The sequence below is a fragment of the Trichosurus vulpecula genome, chromosome 7, assembly GCF_011100635.1.
Source record: "Trichosurus vulpecula isolate mTriVul1 chromosome 7, mTriVul1.pri, whole genome shotgun sequence".
Lineage (NCBI taxonomy): Eukaryota > Metazoa > Chordata > Mammalia > Diprotodontia > Phalangeridae > Trichosurus > Trichosurus vulpecula.
In genome coordinates this window covers 49,039,169-49,065,031 of record NC_050579.1, presented here as the reverse complement: position 1 = coordinate 49,065,031, position 25,863 = coordinate 49,039,169, and the positions used below count along the sequence as shown (strand labels likewise).

Below are 25,863 nucleotides of genomic sequence, written 5' to 3'. Positions count from 1 at the left end.
TACGTATTTTTGTTTCAAACCTTATTTGTATAATCCTTATATAGTAATATAATCCTTATTTCAGTCCACTTTCATTCCTTGATGTGAACATAATTTAATCCTCTTCTAATGATTCAGAAAGACCTTTAAAATCTCTCTGGACCATCAATCTAACCATTTTAATTTGGTGATGTGTGACCACCTCCACATGGCAGCACTCCAGTAATCTGGGGTTACATCAGGCTTTCTGGGCTGGAAATTGGGCTTACTCAGCAATGTAGGACATAAACCAGGGAGTAGGTTTTGGAATAAATCCTTACCACAGTCTTGATTTCTTGGGGTTATCTCCCTTCCCTCAGGCAACAAAATAATTACAGTTATTTAATGAATACAATGAACTGGGTTCTGATTAATCAATGTTTTAACGTATATACCCAAACCAGTCAGCCAACATTTATTAAGGGTTTACTGTATGTACTATGTACAGACACTGTGCTAAACACAGGGTTACAAAGATGGACAAAAACACTGTCTTTACCCTCAACAAGCTCACATTCTCATGGGAGACACAACACACAAATAGCTACATACGACACACACACACACACACACACACACACACACACACACACACACACCAAACAGAAGGCACTCTCAGAAGGAAGGCATTAGCAGTGTAGGGAGTAGGAGAGGGAAAAAGGCCTCTTGGAGAAGATGGGATTTCAGTTGAGTCTACAAGAAAGCCAGAAGCTAGAGATGAGGAGGGAGAACATTCCAGGAATGGGGAGAGTCAGTGAAAAGGCACAGTAAAGAAGGTTAATGTTGCTGGATCATAGATGGTGGAGGAAGTATTAGAAGTTAGGAAGGGAAGAAGGGACCATGTTGTGAAGGCCTTTAAAAGCCAAATAGAGGATTCGTATTTGAGACTGGAAGTAATAGGGAGCTACTAGAGTTTAATGAGTAGAAGGGAGAGGTGGGGGTACCATGGTCAAGGCTGTGCTTCAGGAAAATTACTTGGGTGGCTGAGTGGTGGATAGATTGGAGCAGGGAGAGATGAGGCAGGGAGATGGATAAGAAGGCTATTACAGAAGTGATGAGTCCCCGCACCAGGATAATGTTCGTGTGAGTGGAGAGAAGGGAAAATGTATGAGACATACTATAAAGGTAGATACGACAAAACTTGGCAAAAGGTCGGGTATGTGGGTGTCTGAGAGGAGGTGAGGATGACAGCAAGATTGTGAGCCTTGGTGACTGGGAGGATGAGGTGCGCTGGACGAAAGAGGCAAGTTGAGAAGAAGGGAAGGTTTTGGGGGAAAAAGAATAAATTCTGTTTTGGCTATGCTGAGTTTGAAGCACCTATGAGATATGTGCAAGTAAATGGTAGCAAGTTCCAGATACCAATGAATTTATAGATCTTAAGGAATACCACATTCAAACAGAAACAAACACAAAATATTCTCTCTCCGTCTCTCTCAATATCAACCATGTATTCAGGACCAGAAATTACAATAAACAGAGACATATACATTTAATGTGTGGATATTACAACTTTTTTCTAATCTCTTATATAATTCTCTAAATCATTCATTACTGGCGATTTAGTATTACATGAATAAAATACTACTATATTTGGTAATATATAATATCGTCGTGGTGGCTATTTTCCTTTTTTTTCAAGAAAATAACATTTTCTTAGTAATTCATTTTTAAGAACTGTTTCCTTGGCTCATCCCTTGTACGTTGGACTTAAAAGTTAAAGACCCAGTTTAAGTCCAGCTCTGTGACTTCAAAATACTTCCCACCTGGCGAGGTCTCCCTTCCATTGTGTAAAATGAGGATGTTGGCTTAGGTGCTATCTGACATCCCTCCCAACTCTAGATCATACTGGATGATTCTAATCCTGGTGGAGGACACTCAGGAGATATCAGTCACTGGTATGAGGCTATGAACTGCTGCTCCTGGGCCTGAGAACTATCGCCAGGTAGCAATCCGATTCAGGGTCAGAGGAAAGATTCTCTTACTCCTTAGTTCTTTTGGGGAGGAAATTTTTTACTTGGTAGCTGGCTTCTCCCTTGTCTTCATCATTGAGTCATAAGGACTTCTGATACTAATACAGTCTGCGATGAACGCAGTTTATGGAAAGCTCACTTTGTTTGGGAGGAATGATGAGAATGGGAAGTGTGGGCATATTGGTAAGAAGGGATAAGAGGGAAACATTAATGGAAGGGTATCACTTTGGAGAAGGAACAAAACAGCAGTAATGCCAGGGGCAGGAGAAGAGAACAGCAGCGCAAGAGGGACAGAAATGTCAAGACCAAGACCGCATTTTATCAAATGCGGAAGCAAAATCAGATATCAGATTGAATCTGAAAAGAAGTCCTACTCTCAGTAAGTAATTCAACCCAATTTCTCCTCCCTGCCCCCAGCTTTGGAGCCCCAGTGCTCAGGACACTTGAATTACATTTAGAAGGAGCTTAATAAATATTTGTTGTTAACTGCGCTCCCTCTTCCTGGAATCTGACTCCAGGCTAACCTTTCCAAAGGGCACTTTGCAAGGAGCTCTGTATAGGACGGGTGCAAAGAGGATGACCCAGGCATAGTTCCCTCCCATTAGGACCTGATATTCTCAGGAAAAGGGACCAGAAGTACTTACTACATTATCATACACACTCCATAATTACTGATTAAATTGAAATAAGGAGTCCAAGAGGTATAGGATTACATGTTTATCAATTTTCAAAGGATCCAGAAAGCTGATCAAAGCTATAATGACCACTGACTCCAAAGAAACGAAGATGAAGCAGTTACGTTTGAAAATTAAGATAAACTGGGAGATGATGGCCCATGCTCTCACCACTGTCATCCAGCTCATCGTAACTTACAAACGTAACAGAGCATGCTACCCACCTTCTGAAAGGGATTCAAAATCTTTTCCAAAGGAACCATGTAGTTTTGGACCCAGCTAAGGGGCAAAATTGCTTTGCTTGACTATGAGTATTTGTCATAAGAGTATTCTCATCCTTTTTTTTTTTTTTGGTTTAATTGGAGGACAATGGAAGGAAGTAGAAGAAGGAAAAAAATTTCTTAAAAGACAAAAAATATTTTTTTAAAAAAGAAGCATATTTGCACCTAGTTTATTTCCCCTTTACTAACACTGTGGCTCTCTGTTGGGATGTTGCCTTAATATTTCCTAGCCACTATACAATTAGAAAGTACAGAAGGTACAGAATACAGAATTTAATATTTTTTTTTAAAAAAGCTCCCCTAAACTATACAAACTGTTATTAAAATGGCAAAAAATAGAATGAGGGAAAGAACACCATACCACACACTGCCAGGTGGTGGGCACACACCACTGGAATCACTGATATTTTAAACTTCCCAGACTAAGAGACAGAAGAGAGGCCCCAGAGAGATGATCTAGGCCCATTCCCAAATCATAACATTCCACTTCCTGCCTGGTGTGAGTTTTACACCACACCTTAAGTTTATTTTAGAATATCCCCAACCTATTCATTTCTCTCTTACTTTTCTTGTCTGACGCAAGGTCGAAAAGAATTTGTATTCTGCAAGAACTTTCCGAGAAAATTAGCCAGACTGAGACATAGCTACTTTTAACACGAAATATGTTATCTGGAAGAGTCTTCTAGGTTCATGTTCTTCCAAAGTACTGCTTAACTGGCTACTGGGAACAGTTCGCTACTTCTTCAGCAACAACGTGCATTGTCCAGTAGGCATTTTTTAGTATTTAACTTGCTATCAGTCTGAAGTAGCGCATTTCAGGGCACGAATATTGTCTGGCTGACACGGGCCACATGTGGCTCTGGGTGTTGGCATGAAAGTTTCCATCAGACCTGGCATGTGAGTTATTTCCCCAATGAAGAGAGGTTAGCGTGACCCAATATGTGCAACAGATATCCTTCTCAAGTGCCCCACAATCATACAACCTTTGTGGCATGCCAGGCAGGAGAACACAAGCAACTGTGAAACATGAAAGGAAAATAAGTCACTGGCAGGAAAACTGTAAGCGTCCCTTCGCAGCTGGCTCGGAGCCGCCTTCTGACATCACAGTTTAAAAGTCTAGGAAGGAAATTTCTTACGAGGGTTGTCAATGGCTGTATGGCAGGCCTATTCTGGTGTCATCATTTAAAAATAATTGATGAATTTTAAAAAGCCTTTATTTAGTACCTACTCGTGCACCACTCTGTGAAATGAGAAATAGTGCAGTTTTCCTAACCAGCACATGAGGCTACTCCGAGGACACCCTGGCTTAATAATTTTTGACCAGGAGGAAAACAACGGAAAATGACCTATTTTTATCCTTGTGGGTACACTGACTACATTCTCTCTGTGTCCCAACAAGTTCACTAGTGTGTCTTAGACTAAAAAGGGACAGGAATATTGTCTTGCTCATTTATAATCATCTAAGAGGAGTTTACAATTTGAAGAATTTTGGATAGTTTCTTTCTCTGGGGTAGGAAGCTCTCAGTCATGTCTGCCAAACTGAGCTGTCTTTTCCCAAATCCTGATCTCACCCAACAAAGTACCCAGGATGGCAGAGGGGGTGATGGTGGAGCATTTTTGGACATTATTTCTTGCTGGTGTTTACCTCTGGTATACACACTGTGTATGTATGTGCATTGTATATATGTATATATTGTATATACATATACACATATAACTCTCTCTCTCTCTCTGTCTCTCTCTCTCTCTCTCTCTCTGCATTGAGCAACTAGAGTGAAAATCCCCAGTAACATCGCAAAACATTGCATGTCATATATTACAGGGAAGAATTGGAAGTGCTCTTTCTGGCCCAAGCCCTAGGCCCAGCGGAAGGGAATGTGAAAAGTTAAGTTTTCTACATCACTCTTCTGAGGGTAATAAACTGGAAGGAAGGCTTTTGAAAGGAAATGGAATGTTACCTGTGAATCCTGACAAACAGACACAACTGTAGCGATTAATTCCATCCATACAGATCCCATGGACGCAGGGATTACTTGCACAGTCATCAAAATTAATTTCACAATTCACCCCTGCAAAGATAAAAGCAAACTATCTCAGTGAGGCATTTTCCATTCTTTATTATTATCAGAGTCACAGACAGTAGAGGCCTCTGTGTGATGATGATGATGATGATGATGCCAAAGTAGTCTAAAACTCACCCAAACCTCTTTGGGTAGAATAAAACGCCACAAAGGCTTATAGGTCTCAGGTGGTATCTAGCTAGTTAAGTTGGTTCTTTGGTTGCTATTACATAAAACCACAGCAACGAGTTTTCAACTAATCTCTCACTTGTAGCCAGAGAAGAGGACAGGGACAAGACAGATCCATTAGTCAGTCACATACAGAGTCCTACTGATGCTGAGCTCGCATCACACGTTTGCCACCCCTGTCAAAAGCAGTCCTAGGGAGGCTTTCTTTTCTTTTTTTATAAAGGCCCTCCTTCATTCTAATCCTAAATCTTAAAAAAAACTTGGTTAAACATTACCTTCTGTGTACAAAGTGCTATGCAGGCACTAAGGAAGAAACAAAATTAAATGAAATGTGGTGCCTGCCCTCAAGAAGCTTCCAATCTGGGCAGAAAGACCCTGTTGATTGCTGCTAGAACAGTGAAGCCTGGTCAGGTTAACACCAAATAGTACTCAGCCTCCTTCACGTATGGATGGCAGAGCAGGGATAGATGAATCACTACTTCTCACTAAAGTTTTTTTCATCTTAAAGTTACATAAGTATACATAGAGTAACATATATGTATACAAAGTTGTACATGTATGTATATAAAACTATACATAAAGATATGTACCTATATATAAAGATACATACCTTTCTAACTACTTCTCACTAAAGTTGTTTTCCATCTTAAAGTTATGTAAGCATATATAAAGTAATATTATATATATTATGTATATAAAGCTGTACATGCATATATATACATATATAAAAAACCATACATAAAGATATGTACCTATATATAACTAAAGACACACAACTTTCTAATTTTTGCAATTAAATATCCAGCTATAGTTAAGGTTAAAAATAAAAAAGAGAAACTGCATAAAATTGCACCTTTTGCCATTTAACTGGTTTGCAGTTTTTAGCTAACTCATAATTTGTCCCAGAACTTATACTCAGTTATGGCCTAATTGCACAATTATCTATTCTCAATCACCTGTTCATAATGGTATTAGCTATAATAAAAAATTAAAAAGAAAAAAAATAAACAGCATTGGTCTCACTAACAGCACCCTCGGTATTTCGAATAAAGGTCTTGCCTTCCCCATTCAGTGTTCCTTACCCTGATACCTGCTGCCCTACTGTGTGTGTGTTCTCGAAGGAAGAACAAGAACAAATGGGTAAAAGATATACAGAGACAACTTTTATCTCGTTTTAATAGGAGTAGTGCAGAATGTAAGCTTCTTGAGGGAAGGTGCTATTTCGTTTCTGTCTCATCTCCAGAGCTGAGGTCACTAATGAACTCCCCTAATCTTGCACATCCCATAGTATCCTCTCTCACCTGTTACAATCGGATGTTTCTTAAATTAAATTTCATTTATCTTCCCACACATCCCCAGAGCGAGCGGATCATGGAACCCAAGCTCCTAGCCTCTCCTTTTTATTGTGGTGCCTGCAAATGCAATCATTATTTCTTGTCCTGTTCAGGGACAGGTTCTTACACCATGCCTCCAGGGCACCCACCTGATACCTCCTGGCATGATGGAATAATCCTAGGGAAAACAAAATGCCTGCCAGCTAACTCTTCACCCAGTTTTACAGCATGCTGGATAAAGTGGGATAGATAGCAAAGGCTGAGACAGCCCTTCCATTCTAAGGGCTTCCATTCACTTGCTTGTAAATCTCTCAAATTTCTTTTGGGGCTGCAATTTCTCATGTCTGGGGACCAGCCCGGAAGCAAATTGCTTTTGGAAGGTTTCACAAAGATCCATTCAGCCCTTTTAGTGAGTTATCTAAACGTGGAGGGAGGGAGAAGCATTTTCAGCTGTGAAGGCATGGGGATGTTTTTTTGTATGCTTGAGTAATTCAAAAAGGACTTTGTTTCCAAACTTGGCATGTATGAGGTCCTGGATAAAGACCAGGGCCTTTGACATGTTTGAAGAAATTGGTTTGGAAATAAAAAAAAATAATAAGTTGAAGGCATCTGACCAGCCCTCCCCCTTCACCCCCTACATGGATCACTTTCTTCAAGTCCCAAATGTGTTTTCAATAAATCACCCGATGTATTGGCAGGTACCCTCTCACAGAGGCATACACTGGTTAATCTTTCTCTAATACATTTTTCTTTGATCTGAGAAATAGTACCTCTCTGTCCATGCACAGCTGGCATGGCAATAAATATTCATCTAATAAGTAAAACTGGAATTCAGGGAAGTCTGTGAAATGCTGCCAACTAGGAAAATAATCTCACAATTACCTACCATGAAGTAGCATGTTCTCATCGCTAACAAACACAAATAGCCATTCACCTGGGCTCAGTGAGTTTAACCAGGAAATCTATAACTGGGCTGGTGGGTGGGAGTGTGTGTTCAAATCTCCAGATTTATGGTAGGACCATTATGAACTGCCTTCACCTTCTGGAGTCCTAGTGACCTTCCCAATGTCCAAGGATGGTCTAGAGGCAAAGTAGGGAGACTCTCAAGACTGGGTATGCAGAAAGAGATCATAAAAGAATTATCATAAAAGAGATCATAAAAGAATGATCATAAAAGAGATCATAAAAGAATTACCAACCAGAAAATCAAAATGTCCATTCCTTTTAGGAGAGGGGAGAAAGTAAAAGTCTAGAGACTACCCTAAATCAACTGAGCTGTAACATTTGAGAAAAAGGATTTCATTTGTTCTAAGGGGTAGGCATTCATATGTATAATCCTAACAAACTAAAAACCTTTACATCTATATATAGAGAAAAATGATCAATCCCTAAATTCTCAACTGGACAGGAGGAGTGTCTGCTTCCAAAGATATTTATAGATGTGGCTTTGGCTGGGTATTTCTCAGAATTAGGCCTTAAAAAAAAGTTGCTGCATGTATGCCAGGAAAGTCTGAGCCTGTGGGTGAAATGTGGGGAAAGAGCAAAGCCCCCAAACCAAAAAGAAACAAAGACTGTCTCACCTGACGTGCCAGGCTGGCAGTTACACTGGTAGCCGTTCACCAGGTCAATGCAACGTCCTTCATTCAAGCAAGGGCTGCTCAGGCACTCATCGATCTGCTCGCTGCAGATGGCCCCCATGTATCCAGCGTTGCAGATGCAGGTGTAGGAATCAATGCCATCCTGGCACTGACCATGGTGACAGGGATCAGGGTCACAGTTGTCAATGTTCTCCTCACACAGGAGTCCAGTGAAACCTAAAGAGGCAAAATCACCAAGGGTTAAAGTTATTGGGGAGGGAGGCCTATTTCTAAATGAAAACAGCACACCTACTTAATATTCCTACCCTGCAGGTTTGCTAATGTAGAGACTTAGTAGAGAACAGTCAAATCATGCTGCTGTCACAGTTCACTTAGGAGATGCTTAAACACTATGTGTAAATTAAATATGCACAGATGAAGTTTGGATAACTTAAATCCCACTTTTATCACTGATTAACCTAATTTCAGAGTTACTCTATTTTTATTTTTGATTAAATATCACCGGGGAATCATTCCTAACATATAAAGTTTAGGTATTTCTATCTTCTTATCACCAACTCTAACCTACTTCCCAAGTAGGAAAAAAGTCAGGCTGGCTTATTTGGGGTCAGAGGATAGTCTTAGTAACCAACCATTCTCCATCACCTATGTCCAATTAGTCACAAAAGTACTGTCAGTTTTTCCTTTTGTTTGTATGTCTCTCACATGAATTCTTCCTTTTCTAGCCCAGCTGACATCACCCAACCAAGTGACTGTTACTTCATATCTGGAATATTGCATGTCTTCTAGTGATTTTACCTATCACTAGCCTCTTCCATCTCCAAACCATCCTACTTACCTCTCCCAGACAAACCTCCTAAAAATACCAATTTTACCATGTCACTTTCCTCAATTCCATGCCACAAACCCTCAATTACTCATAAGACTAAGTCCAAACTCGTTAGCCTGCCATTCAAGGCCCCTCACCCCGCCTATATAACCTTATCTCCAACTGCTCCTCAAAGAGAGTGAAACCTGTACACTGCTCAGGCATTCTCAATATCCTGATATATCCCATTCGGTCTCTAATTCTCATTTTGTATACGCAATTCTCCTCAGTGAGAATGCTTTCCCACCTCCTCCAAATCCCCCACCCAATTCTATCTGGTCCTGTGTATCTATCAGCTTAAGTCTCACCTGTTTCATCACGAGGCCTTCCCTAATCGGCTTGATTCATCTGTCCTCTCAGCTCCTGCTTTCTGTAACAATCCCTTATCACTTACCCAGGTGCTGCGGTAAACTGTTACTTAACGATTTCATGGATATGTATCCTAACTTCCCAACAAAACTGTGAACTACTGGAACCAGCAACCACACTCCTGCCACATTTCTTCGACCTCTCCTAAGACACCTCACACAGCATTATGCATACAACCAGTGATTCCCTGACAGATTAATGAATGAATGAAATGGCCACCAAGATTAGAGAGAATGAAGAAAAGGGCCAATTGCAGTCAAACAGCTCATGGGTGAGCAGACAGCAGGCCCTTGCCTCCTACACTTCCAATGACCCTGATATAAACTCTAAGAGCCTATAATAGTGTCGCCTTCTCCTTTTTAACATAAATTCACATTTTGAAATTCCCTTCCAGTGAATCTTATCCTATGGGACCAGACATGAGGGCATCAGCTCAGTATCTCCCTAACTGGAGACTACAGAAGAAAGCACTACAGTGACTCATCACCCCTACACCATGTTGGCTCTCTGTTCTGACTTTGTTTGTACTGAAAGCAATTCACTGGAAGGTAGGGATCAGGATTCTCACAATGACTAGAGTCTTTAAGGATGGAATAATTTTTTCAATTACAAAAGTGTGCCTATTTGAATGCAAAGAAGACAGAATACCTTCCCACTTTCTCAGGCAATCAGAGACCAAAGATGACGGAAATCTGTCTTCCCAAATGATCTGGAAATGCTATTTTGAAAACTTCAGGGGGTTGTAGGAAAAGGCAGGAATGAAGGGTAGACTGGACCAAAATGTATCTTTATTTGAGTTCACAGCTGAAAGCGGACTTGTGCCCATGGCCCAAGAATATGTATATGCGAGCAGATCTACTGTGACTATTAACTAATAGTGCTTTAAAATTTATAAAGCACTTCTTCACATCAATCTTCTGAGTTGTCCAATTATAATCTCCATTTTCCAGGAGCTCAGAGGTTAAATGATTTGCCTACAGACATTTGGTGTAGTGCTTCAGCTAGTCAGGACCTACAATCAGACCTTGTGAATCTAAGACTACATTTATTCCATTACGCCAAATGCTTTAGTAGCACAAAGGGCAATAAGGGGAAAGCAGTCTCTTCCATTGACTGACATTGCTCTTCACACAACAGTTTATTTCTGGACTTCGAGTTCTTTCTTCAGCTACTCGCTTTGGGAGGTCTAGGGAATAGTCTCCCTGTCAAAAAGCCCCAAATGGGTGAAAAAACTAAAACCCGTTCATTTATACAAAGGAATAAACAAAGTCAAGCAGTACGGTCAGTTGGAAACTCACTACTGCCAAAACCTAAAACAGAATGACATTGACCAAGGGGCTACCACTCAGGAAGGCTGTTATCATGGAAGAGAGGGTGGACTGGCACCAAGGGACTCCCACTTGGGCAGGCTGTTATCATGGAAGAAATGGGTCTTATCGGGTGGAAGCCATAGGAGAAGTGAAACCCCCCCGGAAGGAAATCCTTCCCCACTTGCTTTTGTTGTCTGTGTGGGGAAGCCACCAGAGGTACTCTCCTAGTTTTGCTCAGGGGCATTCGCAAAGGGTACAACAGAGAGAAAAAAGCAATGAACTTCTACCTGTAGCACACTGGCATTCATATCCATTGGGATGGTCAATACATTTTGCACCATTTAGGCATGGAGTACTGGAGCAGTCATCGATGTCAATCTGGCAGACTGATCCGGTGAAACCTGAAAGAAACATAGGTGGTGACCTGAGGAAGCCTAAATGTGATTCAGAGGGTGACGCGCTCCTGACATCATCCTGGTTCTTTCTCTCATGTAAGAACCTGGAGAAGGGTTGAGTTAAGGTTATGGACAGGACAGGAGCAAAGTCAACTTGCACTGTCAGGGATAATTAGAGCTCTTCTGACCAAGAGGCCATCGAAATAATTGGCTTAAACTAATCGGGGAAGAAGTTGGGTCATGAACACCTGTAGTTATTCTTGGACACTGCCACTTCCTGGTATAAAGGATCCAACTCCAGGTAAACCAAAGACAGATTCAAGGAGGAAACAACTCCACAAAGAGCAATGATTGCTCCAGGTGCATTAAGGAACCACCCTTGGGAAAAATGAAACCATTTGGTAAATGACTTGGCATGAATTCACGTCAGAGTTGGGGGAGTAAGGAGGAAGTAGACTTCCTTAGAATGATTGCTACATTTCTGCCTTTGGATCCACAGGTAAGGAAATGACTAAAGAATTGGTCTTTCATGAAACCACAAGAATATGAATTGAGGGAAAATCAAATTCTGAACAACATACAATGGGAAGCATCTGGGAGGAGTGAGTTTCCTGAAAGACACATGAAGACAGAGAAGTCCAGGATCTTATGAATGAAGTTAACAGTTCTATCCACAAGGGATTAGAAGAAGAATGAGTTACTGCACTGGCTTTTCACCAACCTTCATAGACATACTCCTACTTCAAATTACTCATTTTAATGAGCTCTTGAGGTCCATCCCACATACACCCTCCTCCCTCTCCAACTTTTTCCCTCCCTCTGGTCAGCTGGCTTTGTGCCTTAAGAGGAAATTAAGTAGGACAGGTGGTTAGGATACTTACCAGGAGGACAGAGGCACTGGAAGCGGTTGACTTTATCTAGACACTTCCCATTGTTCACACAAGGGTTGCTCTGACATTCATTTATCTCCAATTCACAATGCACGCCTTTGAAACCTGAACACAGAATGGACCACACAAAAGGCTCAGAAGGGAGTGTATTCTAGGTATCCAAGAGCTCATGAGGAAGCACCATAACTCCAGGAGACGGCTATAGCCTCCACAGACAGGCAATGGTCACACAAAGGGATTCGGGTATCAAAGTCCAGGAGAAATGCATTCTAAACATTTGGGTAATGAGAGAAGAGTAAGATAACCACAGCACTGTGGGGGTGATGAAGGTATGTGGCACTAACTGATATACCATCTCAGATCGAAGAACAGGGCTAACTCAGGAATCAAATCCCCATCCTTGTAAGACGCTCTCCACCGTCTAAAGGCAGAAGACCTTTCATCACATCAAGCAGACTGAGCAGAAAAGATTCAAGAAAATTTATGTCTCCAAAGTTCTTTTTCACTCTTGTACCTCTCCAGTATTATTTGCTCTGTGTGTGTGTGTGTGTGTGTGTGTGTGTGTGTGTGTGTTCTGGTCCTCTGGCGACTTCATTCATTGTCTTGCTGGCTCAGGTATCTATATCTGATCATTAGAAACATACAGTTCTTCTGTAGAAGTCTAAGCTTTCTTTTCTTCAGTTTTTTTAGCAAGGCAGTGTCCACCACCAAATCCATCCCTTTATAGGATGTGACAGTCTGCTATCCTTGAACAGGATGTTAAAACTGAACATTAGGAGATATGATGAGGTCATTTGCTGTCCTGTGCCCTACCTGGACACTCAGACAAATGTCAGGCCATGGAGCATCACCTCCCCACGCTCTGAGAACTGGTTCTGAGACTGATGATACTATCCAAATAGCAGGTCCAAACCAGTGTTCTCTGGTCAGAACCACTCTCATCTCTGAATCCACCTTTCTATCTGGGGTGATCCCGAATGTCTAATTAGAGTCTCTGTCGTGGGAGCATGCAAAGTCACAGCATATGCCTGAGGGGCTGGCATACTCTGAAATACAATCCCCCATAACCCACAGGTTCAACAGCAGAAGCCTTCATCATTAGAATTTTACTCTCCTCTGTGGGGACACTGGAAGTAATTCTGAAAGAGTTAACACTAGAAAAAGACAGCTGCACTTTGTCTTATGCACACCTGAAAAGGCATGGGTGAGATGGACAGATCAACGGACAAATACTTTAAATTCACAATGTGATGGTGATACTCGCCCTCATTACAAGAAGAAGAATCTTACAGTAAACAGCATACATATACATACACACATATAAAGATAAAATAGAAATATGTGTATACATATGTATACATGCACATATATGAAAAAAAATATTTGTGAAAAGGTGTATATATGTACATACACACACATATAACATTCATGAACCCCAGGTGAAGAACTCCTGATTTAAAGGGAATCAGATTAATATGACTTGGACAAACTATTTTTTTGTATCTGCAGCTCACCAATGCAGAGGCCTTTTAAGGCCCTTTGGTAGAGATACTGACTTGGGGATCTCCTGAGGCGGCAATGGGCAGTATTTACTGTCAAAGATAACTAGACTGTCCTTGGTGCAGCTATGAACAGACACATCCCATCACCATGGCTTGAATGCTGATGGTCACCAGGCACTGTCTTGGACACGACCATCCACTTGTTCCTCCCCAGAGCTCTAGTCCCGGAGGATCTTGTCCAGACTCTCCTTTTACCTGGCATGCAGAGACATGTGAACCCTCCAATCTTGTCCAAGCAGGTGGCATCATTCTGACAAGGATCCGAATGGCACTCATTGATGTCCATCTCACAGCGGGGGCCTGTGTAACCCTTCAAACACTCACAGTGGAAGGCGCCTTCTGTGTTCACACATTTTCCCGCATGTTCACATGGATTACTATTGGCTAAAACAGAAAGACACGGATTGTTGGAATTAAAAAGCCTTTTGGGGGGCTTGTCCCACCAAAGGGAAGGAAGAGGATGGGACTATTGACCACAGAAACACCCAAGCTCTCACCCAATCCCTACCAAAGATTTGCTATTAGGAGAAAGGCCAATCTCTTGAAGGTTTGGTGACTCAGTTTCCCATTTAGCCTCCATAAAATCAGACAGGACAAACACCCTCTTTGTGCTGCCTTGTCTGCCTCTACCCACACTGCCAGAGGGCTTTCCCCTCATAGTCAGCAACGGGGCCATATTTGTTCTGCTGAAGAATTCCTAAGCTGTGAGCGTATGCCAAGCTTCTCACCAGATGTGGGCATGAGACTCTTGGAGTAAAGAGGTTTAATGCGAGTTTAAGAGTCTGTGCTCATTTAAAGTATACTAAGTATGACCGTGCCTCCCTAAGACGACGACGACGATGATTATGATGATGATGATGATGATGATGATGATGATGATGACGACAGCTAACATTCACATAGCCCTACTATGCGCCAGGCACTGTGCTAAGCACTTTACAGTTATAATTTCTTCTGGTCCTCATGTCAACCCTGGGAGGTGGGCGCTAGTATTACTCCCCATTTTATAGTTACTAAGGTTAATTATTATTATAAATAATAACTACAGCTAACATTTATATAGAGCTCACTAAAGTAATTATTTAGTTTGATTCTCATAACAACCCCTGGGGGGGTAGGTACTATGGTTATCCCCACTTTACAGTTGTGGAAACTGAGGTTAATAATTACAACTACGGCTAACATTCATATAGCACCTACTACGTGCCAGCACTTTATAACGGTTATCTCACATCCACCTGGTGATGGAGGTGCTGTTATTATCCCTATTTTACAGGTAAAGAAGCCGAGGCAAACAGGGGTTCAGTGCCTTGCCTAGCATCACACAGCTAGGCAGTGTCGGAGGCTGGGTTGGACTCAGGTCTTCATGCACTCTGTGCACTATGGCGCCCCCTAGCAGCCCCAAGGCACGCATACTCACCCATGGCACATTCATCCACGTCATCAGTGCAGGCGGCCCCCTTGTAGCCTTGTGGACAGGTGCAGATGTACTGCCCGTTCAGGGGGTTGGTGTCACACAGTGCTCCCTTGTGGCATGGGTTGCTGATGCATGCATCATCCAGGTGACACAGAAGACCTGGCCCAGGAAGAGGAGGGACAGGAGAAGTCACCGCTAAAGTAACAAAGGATCTACACCGGCTACAACATTCCATTTAGGCCATCCAGCTTCTTCTAGAAGATTTGCAAGGAGGAGAGACTCACTCCTTCCCAAGGCAGCCCTTTCCATTTCTGGAAGCTCCAGCTGTTAAGACTTTGTTTCTGCAACTTCTCCCCACTGCTTTTAAGTTCTGACCCACTGAATGAAGAAGACCAAGTCTAATTTTTTTTTTTTTTTTTTTTGCTACAAGACAGTCTTTCCAATCCTGGAAGACTGCCATCCTGACCCCCTAAATCCTCTCTTCTGTAAGACAAACCTCCCCAAGTTCCTTCCAACCCATCCTCATATGGCATAATCTTGTATTTTTTTAGCAGTTGTGGTGCCCAGACCTGACCAAACACAATATTTCAGGTGTAGCCTGAACAGGGCACTGTACACAGCAAGACTGTAATGCTCCACCTCCAAAACTCTTGGGCATCAAGGCCTTCTTTGCAACAGTCTGAGGTCATTACTGAAGACAGTAATTCTTGCCTCTACTAGAGCTGAGAACAACAGATAACAACAGGAAACCTCTCTGTAGGCCTGGTTCTGCTTAGGAGGCCACTCTGGGCCCACCAGGGAAGAAACCAGAGCTTCTACAACATGGTCCTCATGTTCATGGACTTATGGACATGGAAGTGATCCTGAACCAGTTTCCCACAGCCACCTCTCTGAAAAAGAAGACCTCTCTTCATCTCTTCTCTGAGGACGATGAGAGCAAAAGTTGAGTTTTCACTAGAATCCTGATCCCTGGGAAGCATAAGAATCTGACCAGCCCAATGAGAGCAAAGCTAAATAAAAGGCATCCTGCTCATTTTAAGCAGCTATTTCAGAGCATCAGCATTCCTTGTCTGGGAACCTGAGGGGTTCTGAAGAAACCATTACCAGGTACCCTTGTCCACCGAACAAGAACGGTCACCTGGGAACTGGATTTTCCAGTCTGCAGTCTGCTTAAGGACACATGAGTAAGACTTCTGTAGCAAAGCTGGAGGTGGGGCCTTTGAAAAAGCATTCATAATGAAATGTTTCACAACTGTTCTCTCTTCTCAGCTTTTTCATCTGCTTCCTCCTCATCTAAAAGCTATTCAATTAGCAGTGATTTTAGCTACTTTAATTTCGCATTTAAAGGCTCCAGTGGATGACGACAGAGGGCTGAGATCCTCTCAAATTCGACCTTTCCTGATTAGACTCCTCATATTCTTATTTGGTTTTTGTTGGCAGAAGTTTAGTTTAATGAGAGCACTGATGAATAGATTTCATGTTGAGATTGAGTCCCAAAGTCCCTTTATCACTAATAATTATTTTTTATTTATGAAGAGTTTTTTAATCTTATAATTTCAAGGAGATGAAAAGATACTCTCAGATGTCAGCAGTTGTTTTTCAGCAAGAGAAAATGAAGTACAAAAAGGAGAAATGAATAATGCTCAATCAACCCTGAGTCGCCTGGACAAAAACCCTCTGAAGCTCTGATTCCCAGCACTTTGTATCCAGGACCACATTTCAAGAAGCAAAGTTTCAAATTATCTATGCTTAAAAATGGCATTTTGAGCACTTTAGTTTGCACAGGACAAGCTATGAAAACTCACCCACCCCCTCCCAGTTGGCCAGCCTCCCTGTTCTTCTTACCCGCCTTTCCTTCTGGGCACGTGCAGGAGAAGGAGGCCACACGGTCAATGCAAGTGGAGCCCTCAGTGCAGGCGGCAAAGGCACAGTCATCGATGTTCTCACTGCAATCATCACCGCTCCATCCATTGACACAGACACATCCATAACCCCCATTGTGATTGGTGCAGGTGCCTCCATTCTGACAAGCGTTGGGCTGTAGCTGGCATTCGTCCACATCCTCTGTGCAAAACTGACCTGGTGGGGAAAGACAACATGGACACCAAGACTATTATTCCCAGGCAGTCAGTACCATGTTATGCTACAGGCACTGGGCTTCTCCTTACCACCATTCACCAGTCAAGGCAATCAATCAATAAACATTTATTAAGCATCCACTATGTGCCAGGCACATAAGTGCTGGGGACACAAAAAGAAGCAAAAGACAGTCAGTCCCTGCCCTCAGGAAGCTTATGCTGTTTGTCCTTAGCTTTTGAAGAGGATGAATGACATCACAGGATGATGTCTTGACTTGTGCGTGAACTAGATTTAAGTGAGGTGGAATGGCACAAACTCGTCAGCCTCGCTCTCTCTTCCAGAGTCATTAAAGTACAGTGGCATGACAAACGTCAAGATGGCCCAGGATGAAGCGGATGACCTTGACGTCTTCCACGTCTGACCAAACTCTAAGCACTCCACAGTACTGTTGGAACAAACTGTTCTCACCCACCTATTCCACCAGAGGAAATGTTTGGGGTAGACACCCCTCTAACTCACCAACAGGTCTGAGGCCCATCGGTTACCCTCAACCTGGTTTAGCCTGTCTGGGGTGTGGCCACTGCACATGCTACAGCTTCTTGGAGCCACATGTGAGAATTGGGTGAAAGGGGACACCACAGGTGGACAAGCAGCCCTAAAAAGGACTCGGCTAGCCCTCTTACCAGAGGTGCTAGTCCTCTGCAAACACCCCATACACCCTCAGGAAGCTTATAATCTAATGGGGGGGCAGGCACCAAGCAAATAAATACAAACGAAACAAGCTATGTGCAGAATAAATATGAAATAATTAAAAGAGGGGAAACACTGTAATTAGGATGGGTAGGGAAAAGAAGCAGGATTCGAGTTGGGACTGGAAGGAAGCCAGAGAGGTCTATAGTTGGAGCAGAGGAGAGAAAACATTCCAGGTATGGGGGACAGCCAGAGACAACGTACAGAACCAAGGGATGGGGTGTCTTTTTTGTGGGACAGCCAGGAGGCCAGGTCACTGGATCAAGGAGCACATATTGGGAAGTAAGGTGTAAGAAGACTGGAAAGGTAGGAGGGAGATGGGTTATGAAGGGCTTTGAATGCCAAAGTCAAGTCAAAAAGTATTTATTAAGTGCCTAATGTGTGCCAAGCACTGTGTTAAGGTAAAAGCAGTCTTTGACCTCAAGGAACTCACAATCTAATGGGGGTGGGAGGAGGTGACAAACAAGATCTATCCATGTATCAATATACACACATATATATATTCATATGTGTGTACATGTACATACATACAACTACATAAGCATGTACACATATACATACGCACATATACATGTGTGTATAAAAATATAAATTATGGTGGTTTATGCCAGGAAAGCCACAGAGGAACAGAAGCAGCTTCCATTCCCTAGAAACTCTGGCCTCATGGGAATCTGACTGGCTAAAAAAATAATCACAGCTGACATTTATGCAATATTTACATAAGCTCATCCGATCCTCACGACAAGCCTGTGAGGTGGGTTCTACGGGCATCATTACACCCATCTTACAGATGAGAAAACTAATACGTAGCAAGATGAAGTGGCTTTCCATGGTCACAATGCTAGGGAGGGAAGCAGGGAACAGAAATGGAATCCAGGACTCTTTAAAACATGGAAAATGCCTGGGATCACATAGGCATGAAGAACAAGAACAGGCTGAAGGATAATTAGGAGATGAAAAAGAAAGAAGACAAGGAAAGGAAAAGGCAACAGTGGGAATTAAGGATAGCATAAAAAAAACCCTGGTACCTTTGAGTGTTGAACAGGGAAAGGCTGAGTCTGGAGAGGAGTCTTGCCTGAGCACATCCACCCCAAGGACAGAAAAGGCAGAGAAAATCCACAGAGTGTAAAGGGATATGGATGGCCAGACCCAACTACAACATGGCGGCATCTTAAGATGTGTCGAAAGCTACTAGTGGGTGGGCTAGGGGCTGGGATGGTGTCTACCCTCCCCGTGACCAGGACAAAGCTGGTATGGCCTCAAATGGTACTTAAGGAATTTTAGACAGGAGTAAGAATAAGTCTGACAGCAAATCACAAACTCCAAAGCTGATGGATGGTCCACTCTACTGCATGTCAGATCTTTAAAAGACCAAATTAGATCATCACCAGAGGGGACTTTCTGATGTGTAGCATCCAGCTTAGTACCTTGAATACAGGCAGCACAGAACAAATGTTTGTTGAATTACATTAAATCTTATTATTTGTAAGCCATGACATTAAGTTGAACCTGAAGACATTAAGGGCATTTCCAAGGACACAGAACCAGATCAAAGAAATATACATGAGACCCTTGTTACTGGTGGATAACTGGCACTAGAAAAAGGTCATTTAAAGTGAATCCACTTAAGTGGGGATCAACATTTCATAGTAAATGGTTTTTTAAAAGGAACTGTGGGGATTTTATCTCGAAAAATGAAATGAAAAGTATGGAAATGTCTATTTTATTTAACAAAACTAAGGTTACAATTCCAACTATGTACTCATGAACAAAGAAAAAAAGTTTTTTGAGGGTATAATTTCTCCAACAAAATTATATGACAGAAAAATCATAATAAAGATGGTGACTGTTACAAAAATATTCAAGTAAATTTATAAGTAAATATTTCTATACTATGACTTTTTTCTCCCTTACACAGAAATGCATGGGTGCAGTGTGGCACAGTGAATAGAGAACCATCCTCAGAGTCAGGAAGACCTAGGTTCAAGTCTCAGTTGGGACACATACTGGGGTAACACCCTTGGAGAAGTCACTTAGCTTCTTATGACCCCCAACAAGTCATTAAGCTACATTCTTCTCAACTGTTGATCTGCACTGATAGAGGGTTTTTCCTTAACCGGTGGACCCTCGACGAAAACACAGGTACGGGTCATACAGAATAACATCATCACTCCAGGAGCATGGATAATGAATACTCCAATAATGAGGACCCCCTGAATCCTATTCCACCCCTGGTCTAGTCTGCTCACATTCCACTCTCCTCCTATTCTCCACTCCCCTCAAATTCACTTCTTACTCTACTTCACAGTCACTGATGGACAAAGACTCCACAAAAAGGAAAACACATGACGTTTCAACCCAGAAAATTATCATTCCCAGCACAGAGATAGCACACACACACACACACACACACACACACACACAATCAATCAAGAATTTTCTGAGCAACCGGGTGTCCAATTCTAGGTCAAACAGAAATGGCATAGGCTGAGAGAAGGGAGAGCTTTTTAGCATAAATGTGGAAAGGGGAAGTAAGACTTATCAGCAAACACAAGGGCCCAGGGCAAGCTCTTCAGGACGGACTACCTTAAGTGACTGCTATCAACCAAGCTCCACTCTGTTACCCTCCCTGCAGAGATGCTCGCTTAGATTGCCAACAGCTGTGTTTACTAGGATTCATGGGAGATTTAGAAATGAAAATATGACCGTGTATCTTGAGTGGAGTGTTGCTGCAGTATTGAAAGTTTCAACAGAAATAAGACTTTAATATTGGTGCTGACTCAATATTTTCATGTTGCCCTACTAATTTAATTCAGCAGTGCTATCTAAGCAACTGAAGTATCACTTCCTTTTTGCTTAGATAGGGGGTGATCTGAGGCATGGTTCAGGATATAACAAATGTCTTAAAAAATGTCCAAGTATTTTCCACTCGCTATAATTATCACTTTGATATCTCATAGTGACATAATGAGGCTTAACAAGACAAATTTCAGAATGGGAATTTGAGGAAAAAAAGGACTCCTGGTAGAGATGAAAAGCATAATCTTGAGTAATTTGCTCCATCTTTCTGTAGTTGAGTTTTAGTACAGCGGAATGAAAAGGAAGGAATTAAAATACTGATCTATTATACAAGGTTAACGATGGTGATTCGTGAATTCTCTCAACTAATGTTTTATTTTTATTCGAAAGTTCTTGATAGTTTTCTTGTATGGTTTGCTGCATTATGGAATTCAGGCAGTTTGATGCATCATGGTCTTTGGTGTGATCCTTAAATTATCTGTGCACATCTTATTTTCAAGGCGTCAATCTAAATTAATCTGATTTAACAGAATTGTTCCCTTTTACTTCTCTTCTAGGAATTTTCCTCCATGTCAGTAAGGCATCCCAAGTCTGTTGTTCTCTCCCTATAGCTTCTACTTCTTTGGAAAGGTCTTTTTTAATTGTATATTCAGTTTTTCCTACTCTGCCAATTGGGTTTTCAAATTCTGCATTGAGAGTTAATTTCTGTGCTTGGAGCAACAAATTCTGACTTAATTTCATTCCCAATTTCTTTTATGAACTTTTACCTTTTGAACAATTCCATAGTTTCTTCTTCTTGTTCTGTAATCTCTTGGAGGGCCACAGGATGGTGTCTTTCATCTGCTTCACTTTCCTTCATATTATTTCTTTGAAATTTTGCTGATTTTCACTTCTGTTTGCCCTTTTCTTTTTACCTTCTTGTGTCCTGGACTTTGAAAGTTTATGCTATTTTACTTTATATTCCTGGCATTTTACCTTTTACTTGTATTCTCCCTTCACTTTTTCATTCATTCATTTATTCTTTGCTCACATGGACACACAGAGAAACACACACACACACACACTCCCCAGATCTCTCTCTCTCTCTCTCTCTCTCTTTCACACACACACACACACACACAATCACTGGATGGGGGAGAGAGAACTACTTTGCAAATACAAAATGCATTACTTCAGGGATGAGATTAGTCTTTGAAGAAAAGGTATCAGAACTGAATATTATCATATCATTCATTGAAATGCACACATCAGCTATTTCACAGACTGATATGAAAACCAGAGTTGGAAGTCACTGTGCTAACTTTTAAGGATACCTTTATGGCACATTAGAAATCCTCTAGGATTAAGAAGTTCCCATTCTAGAAGACTGGTCCTATTTGGCCTTATTTCTGCTAGAGTCCTTTTTTCCTTTATCCAGCTCTACCAAAATATTCTTCATCTAGGATATAAGAAACAAAAATGAATTGTTTCTTTCCAAAATGAAACGTTTATTTACACGATTCATTTTCTTCATGCCATCATCCTGCCAGTACAGGAGAATACCAATATAAACTCATCTCTAAAATGAAGAGGTTGGATTAAGTGGTTTTTGAGGTTCCTTCCCAATCTAGATTTTCACTTGTACAGAAGAGAAAAATTATTTACTTTTTGACTAACATGGCATCCAAGTAGATGCCTGTGCAATTTTGCATACAAAATTAGGTTCAAACCAAAATTACAGCACACAGACCATAGAGCTGGTATTCACTGAAGGTCTTTCATCCAACATTTAAAATATTTATTAAGCACTTACTATGTGCAATGCGTGGCCCTAGGTGCTGAAGGAGATGCAAACTAAGTAGGATGCTATGTTGGCCCATAAGAGCTTACAACTACATACCTAGTACAGTGTTTTATGTTGTAAGGAGGTGCAAAGGTATTCTTTAAATGGCTGCTGGCCTCAAGGAGCTTATAAAATCACTAGAGAGTCAAGGCATACATTAAAGAACAAAAACGCCAAATATAAGCAAGCATCTAAAGGGTGATGTGATCAGTAAGGAAGAGGGCACGATCACTGTGGGCTGGAGCAGCTGGGCCTAGCTGGGTGGAACAAGCTGGGCGCTGAGGAAGAAAGCATTTCTACAGGCAAAGGGAAAGGACGGGAGCATTCCCACCTCACTAAGCATCCCAATCAAAGGCAGGGAGATGAGAATGAGCGTGGAGTATGTGAGAGATAGCGGAGACCAGCCTGAGTAGATTGGAGGTCTTACATGTGTGAGAAATAAGAGACCAGGTTAGGAACTCTCAGTACCAAGATAGAAAATGTGGAAATGACTTGCACGAGAACATAAGTTACTTGGAAAAGAACTCCGTATCTGAGCAGAATGACTGGGAAAATGGAAAGTAGCTTGGCAGAAATAAGGTGTAGACCAACGCCCAGACAGCTGGATGGTGTAATATATTGAGCAATGGGCCTGGAGTCAGGAAGAGCTAAGTTCACATCCAGCCTCAGACACACATTAGATGTGTGACCTTGGGCAAGTCACCCTCTGTTTGCCTTAGTTTCCTCAACTGTAAAATGAGGATAATGATAGTACCTATCTTACGGGTTGTTGTGAGAAAATCAAATGATAATGCTAATTCTCTTCCCTTCACTCCTATATTAATTCTCCCCCAAACTCAAAATAAGCACAAAGTAATAAGCACAATGTAAAGGTCACATCAGAAACAATTTAAAACAGTGACATCATGCACCTTTCATAGGTACTGCTAACAGGGAAGGTTCTTCACTAGGTTAACAAGAGCTAAAGATGATTACAAAAGAGAAAAAGGAGAGTTTCAATGATGTGAAATTGAAAAGCTTTTTTATGAACAAAGTCAATAGGAGAATTCGACAAGCAGGAGAAAAATGTTTGCAGCAAATATCTGTCTGATCAGGGGGAACAGCCAAAATATAAAGAAAACTAACACAAATATGTAAGACCAAAGATGAGGATCCTGAACTTTGTAGGTCTACCAGGGGTGAGACTATACTACCAGCCATAGACAGGACTCTGTCCTTGGTCTGGCCCTGTTTGATATTTTAATCAATAGCTTGGATGAAGAAGTAGATGACACAGTTATGAAAGTTACCGATGACAAAAGGTAGGAGGGATAGACAACACATTTTCTGTGAGACCGCAGGTTAAGTCTTCAGTGAGAATTTTATACCTCAGTAACTGAAATCAGGACTTGGTTCATTGTTTTATTGGTTGTCTAGACTTAAGAAAATGATAGCAAATGATAGAAAAATCTTAATAACGAAGATTAAAATTTAAAATGAGTCATGCTTTTTTGAAGATTAAACATTTACCAGCATACCCTCATGCGAGACTCAGAAGTGAAAAAGACCTCAATCTAGCAACATCAAAATAACTCAGGATAAATGCAAATGCCTAAACAGGTTTTGAAAACATGGGGGGATGTGGTTAGATAGCAGTTTGTACTGCTGTTTTGTCCTTTATTTTCTAAGATGATCAATGACATCATGGGGTGATGGGCGAGGGAGTTTTAGTTGATTAAAATCTGAATGAGTCAAACAAAGTGATGTGACTGTCAAAAAATCTAACCTGATCATGGCTGCCAACCTGGAAGAGATCTCAGGGGCTATCCAGGTCAACTCCCTTATGAGTCCCCAGAAGCAAAGAAACTTGCCCAATTGTTTCACCTGCTAAGAGGTAGGTTTTGAGTCCAGGTACGCCATCCCATGACACACAGCAGTAAGAGAAGCATGATATCCACCACAAAAGAAGTAACATGTATGGACAGACACATCATAAAACAATACACAAACACCTTTGCCTGTCATCCCATTACAAAAGCTTCCAATATTATTGGCCCATGTATAAAATTCTCCTGAGCATCATGAACTATTCAATGTTAACTCATAAACTGTTTCCCAAGGTTGATGGGCATCACGCCTTGGAGCGTGAAAGAGGGCAGCTGGATAGACCTGCACACACATTTCCCCTAAGACACTCCCACTGAGACTAGTCTGAGGCCCTCTTTGCCTTTCCTCTTAGGTGAGTCCACAGGTTACCATTAGGATCTACCTTTAGGAATACAAGGGACTAGCTTTCTTTTTAATTCCTCAACTACGTGTCACCACCCACCAGAGTGGGTATCAGAATTCTCCTGATTATTCACCTAGCTTCTGGATACCGAGCACAGACCACATGAAAGATGTGAGTGGGTTGTTACCCATCCTATCATTTCCGAGGACAGTCTGAGGACGAGAGGGTTGTGTTCGAGGATTCCTGCCATTTAAAAGACTTCTGGTAAAAAAAGAAAAGGAGATCCCGGCTCTTCTGTAGCCTCCTGCCAGATTTCCGAAGGTGCTAAGTCTCAGGTATAACAAGCCTCAGCTTGTACCACCTTATTCTACACTTAGGTCTCATTGGTGAACTCCCAAAATGTGTTGCATAAAGTCCAGTTTGGCAAGTTCTTGTGGGAATAAGCTAGTAACTTGTTCTACTGGTAACTGTTTCACCTGCTAAGCCATTCGGCAACTAAGCTATGGACTAGTTCTATTCAGCACCCTTTCCATTTACTGTTGTGAAAAGGAAAAGGAAGATCTTACTTGCTTATAAAAACTACATTTTCTGTGGCCACCACAAGCCTCAACTAGCAATTGGTGGAGGGCTTCATATGATCTTAAAAACTGCTGAGGTAATGCAGAGTCTAGAGCATGGGACAATGCCGATCACACATTTTCTGAGTGTCTAGTAAGTGAACAGGGCTGCGGAAAATAGAAAGAGGTACAGGACAGTCACTATCCTCATGGAGTTTATGTTAGAGGTCAGGGACCGGACAAGGCACATGAAGAAAATGAACATGAAGCAGAAAATTGGTGCCAAATAAATAGAAATGTAAATGCTGGCAGAGTTCAGAAGGAGTAGTTACTGTGGCTGAAGTGGTCAAGGAATCAGAGACCATTGGAAGAAGGTACTTCAAAGGTCTTCTAATCAAGCAGATGCCTAAACCAAGAATTCTCACTACAAAAAACCCAAAAGGTGATCATGGAGGTTCCATGGGAAGACCTCCAGTAGTTGGGAGTCACTCACTGAGTCACTTACTATCCCTTAAGACAACCCATTTCACTTTGGGAAAGCTTCAATTTTGGAAATTCCTTCCTTATATTCTAGGCCAAAATCAGCCTCCTTATAATTTGCACTTAATGGTTCTAGTATTTCCTCCGGAGCCACTTCAATTCAACAAGCATTTATTAAGCACCTACATCTTAGGCACCATGCTAACATAATCCCTTCCTTCAAGAAGCTTCC

At 41.7% G+C, this 25,863-nt stretch overlaps 1 protein-coding gene across 2 annotated transcripts in view; it reads right to left on the bottom strand.

The window, feature by feature from the left end:
- The window catches only part of NOTCH2 (notch receptor 2), a 176,166-nt gene that overhangs the window by 38,350 nt on the left and 111,953 nt on the right, over positions 1-25,863 (bottom strand). For both annotated transcript variants that reach the window (XM_036769157.1, XM_036769158.1), the window contains exons 6-12: positions 16,781-17,014; positions 14,939-15,094; positions 13,714-13,902; positions 11,948-12,061; positions 10,959-11,072; positions 8,107-8,340; positions 4,902-5,012 (exon numbers count right to left, since the gene is read on the bottom strand). In XM_036769157.1, coding sequence (XP_036625052.1) covers positions 4,902-5,012; positions 8,107-8,340; positions 10,959-11,072; positions 11,948-12,061; positions 13,714-13,902; positions 14,939-15,094; positions 16,781-17,014 — 1,152 coding nt within the window. The remainder of the gene's footprint in view (positions 1-4,901; positions 5,013-8,106; positions 8,341-10,958; positions 11,073-11,947; positions 12,062-13,713; positions 13,903-14,938; positions 15,095-16,780; positions 17,015-25,863) is intronic.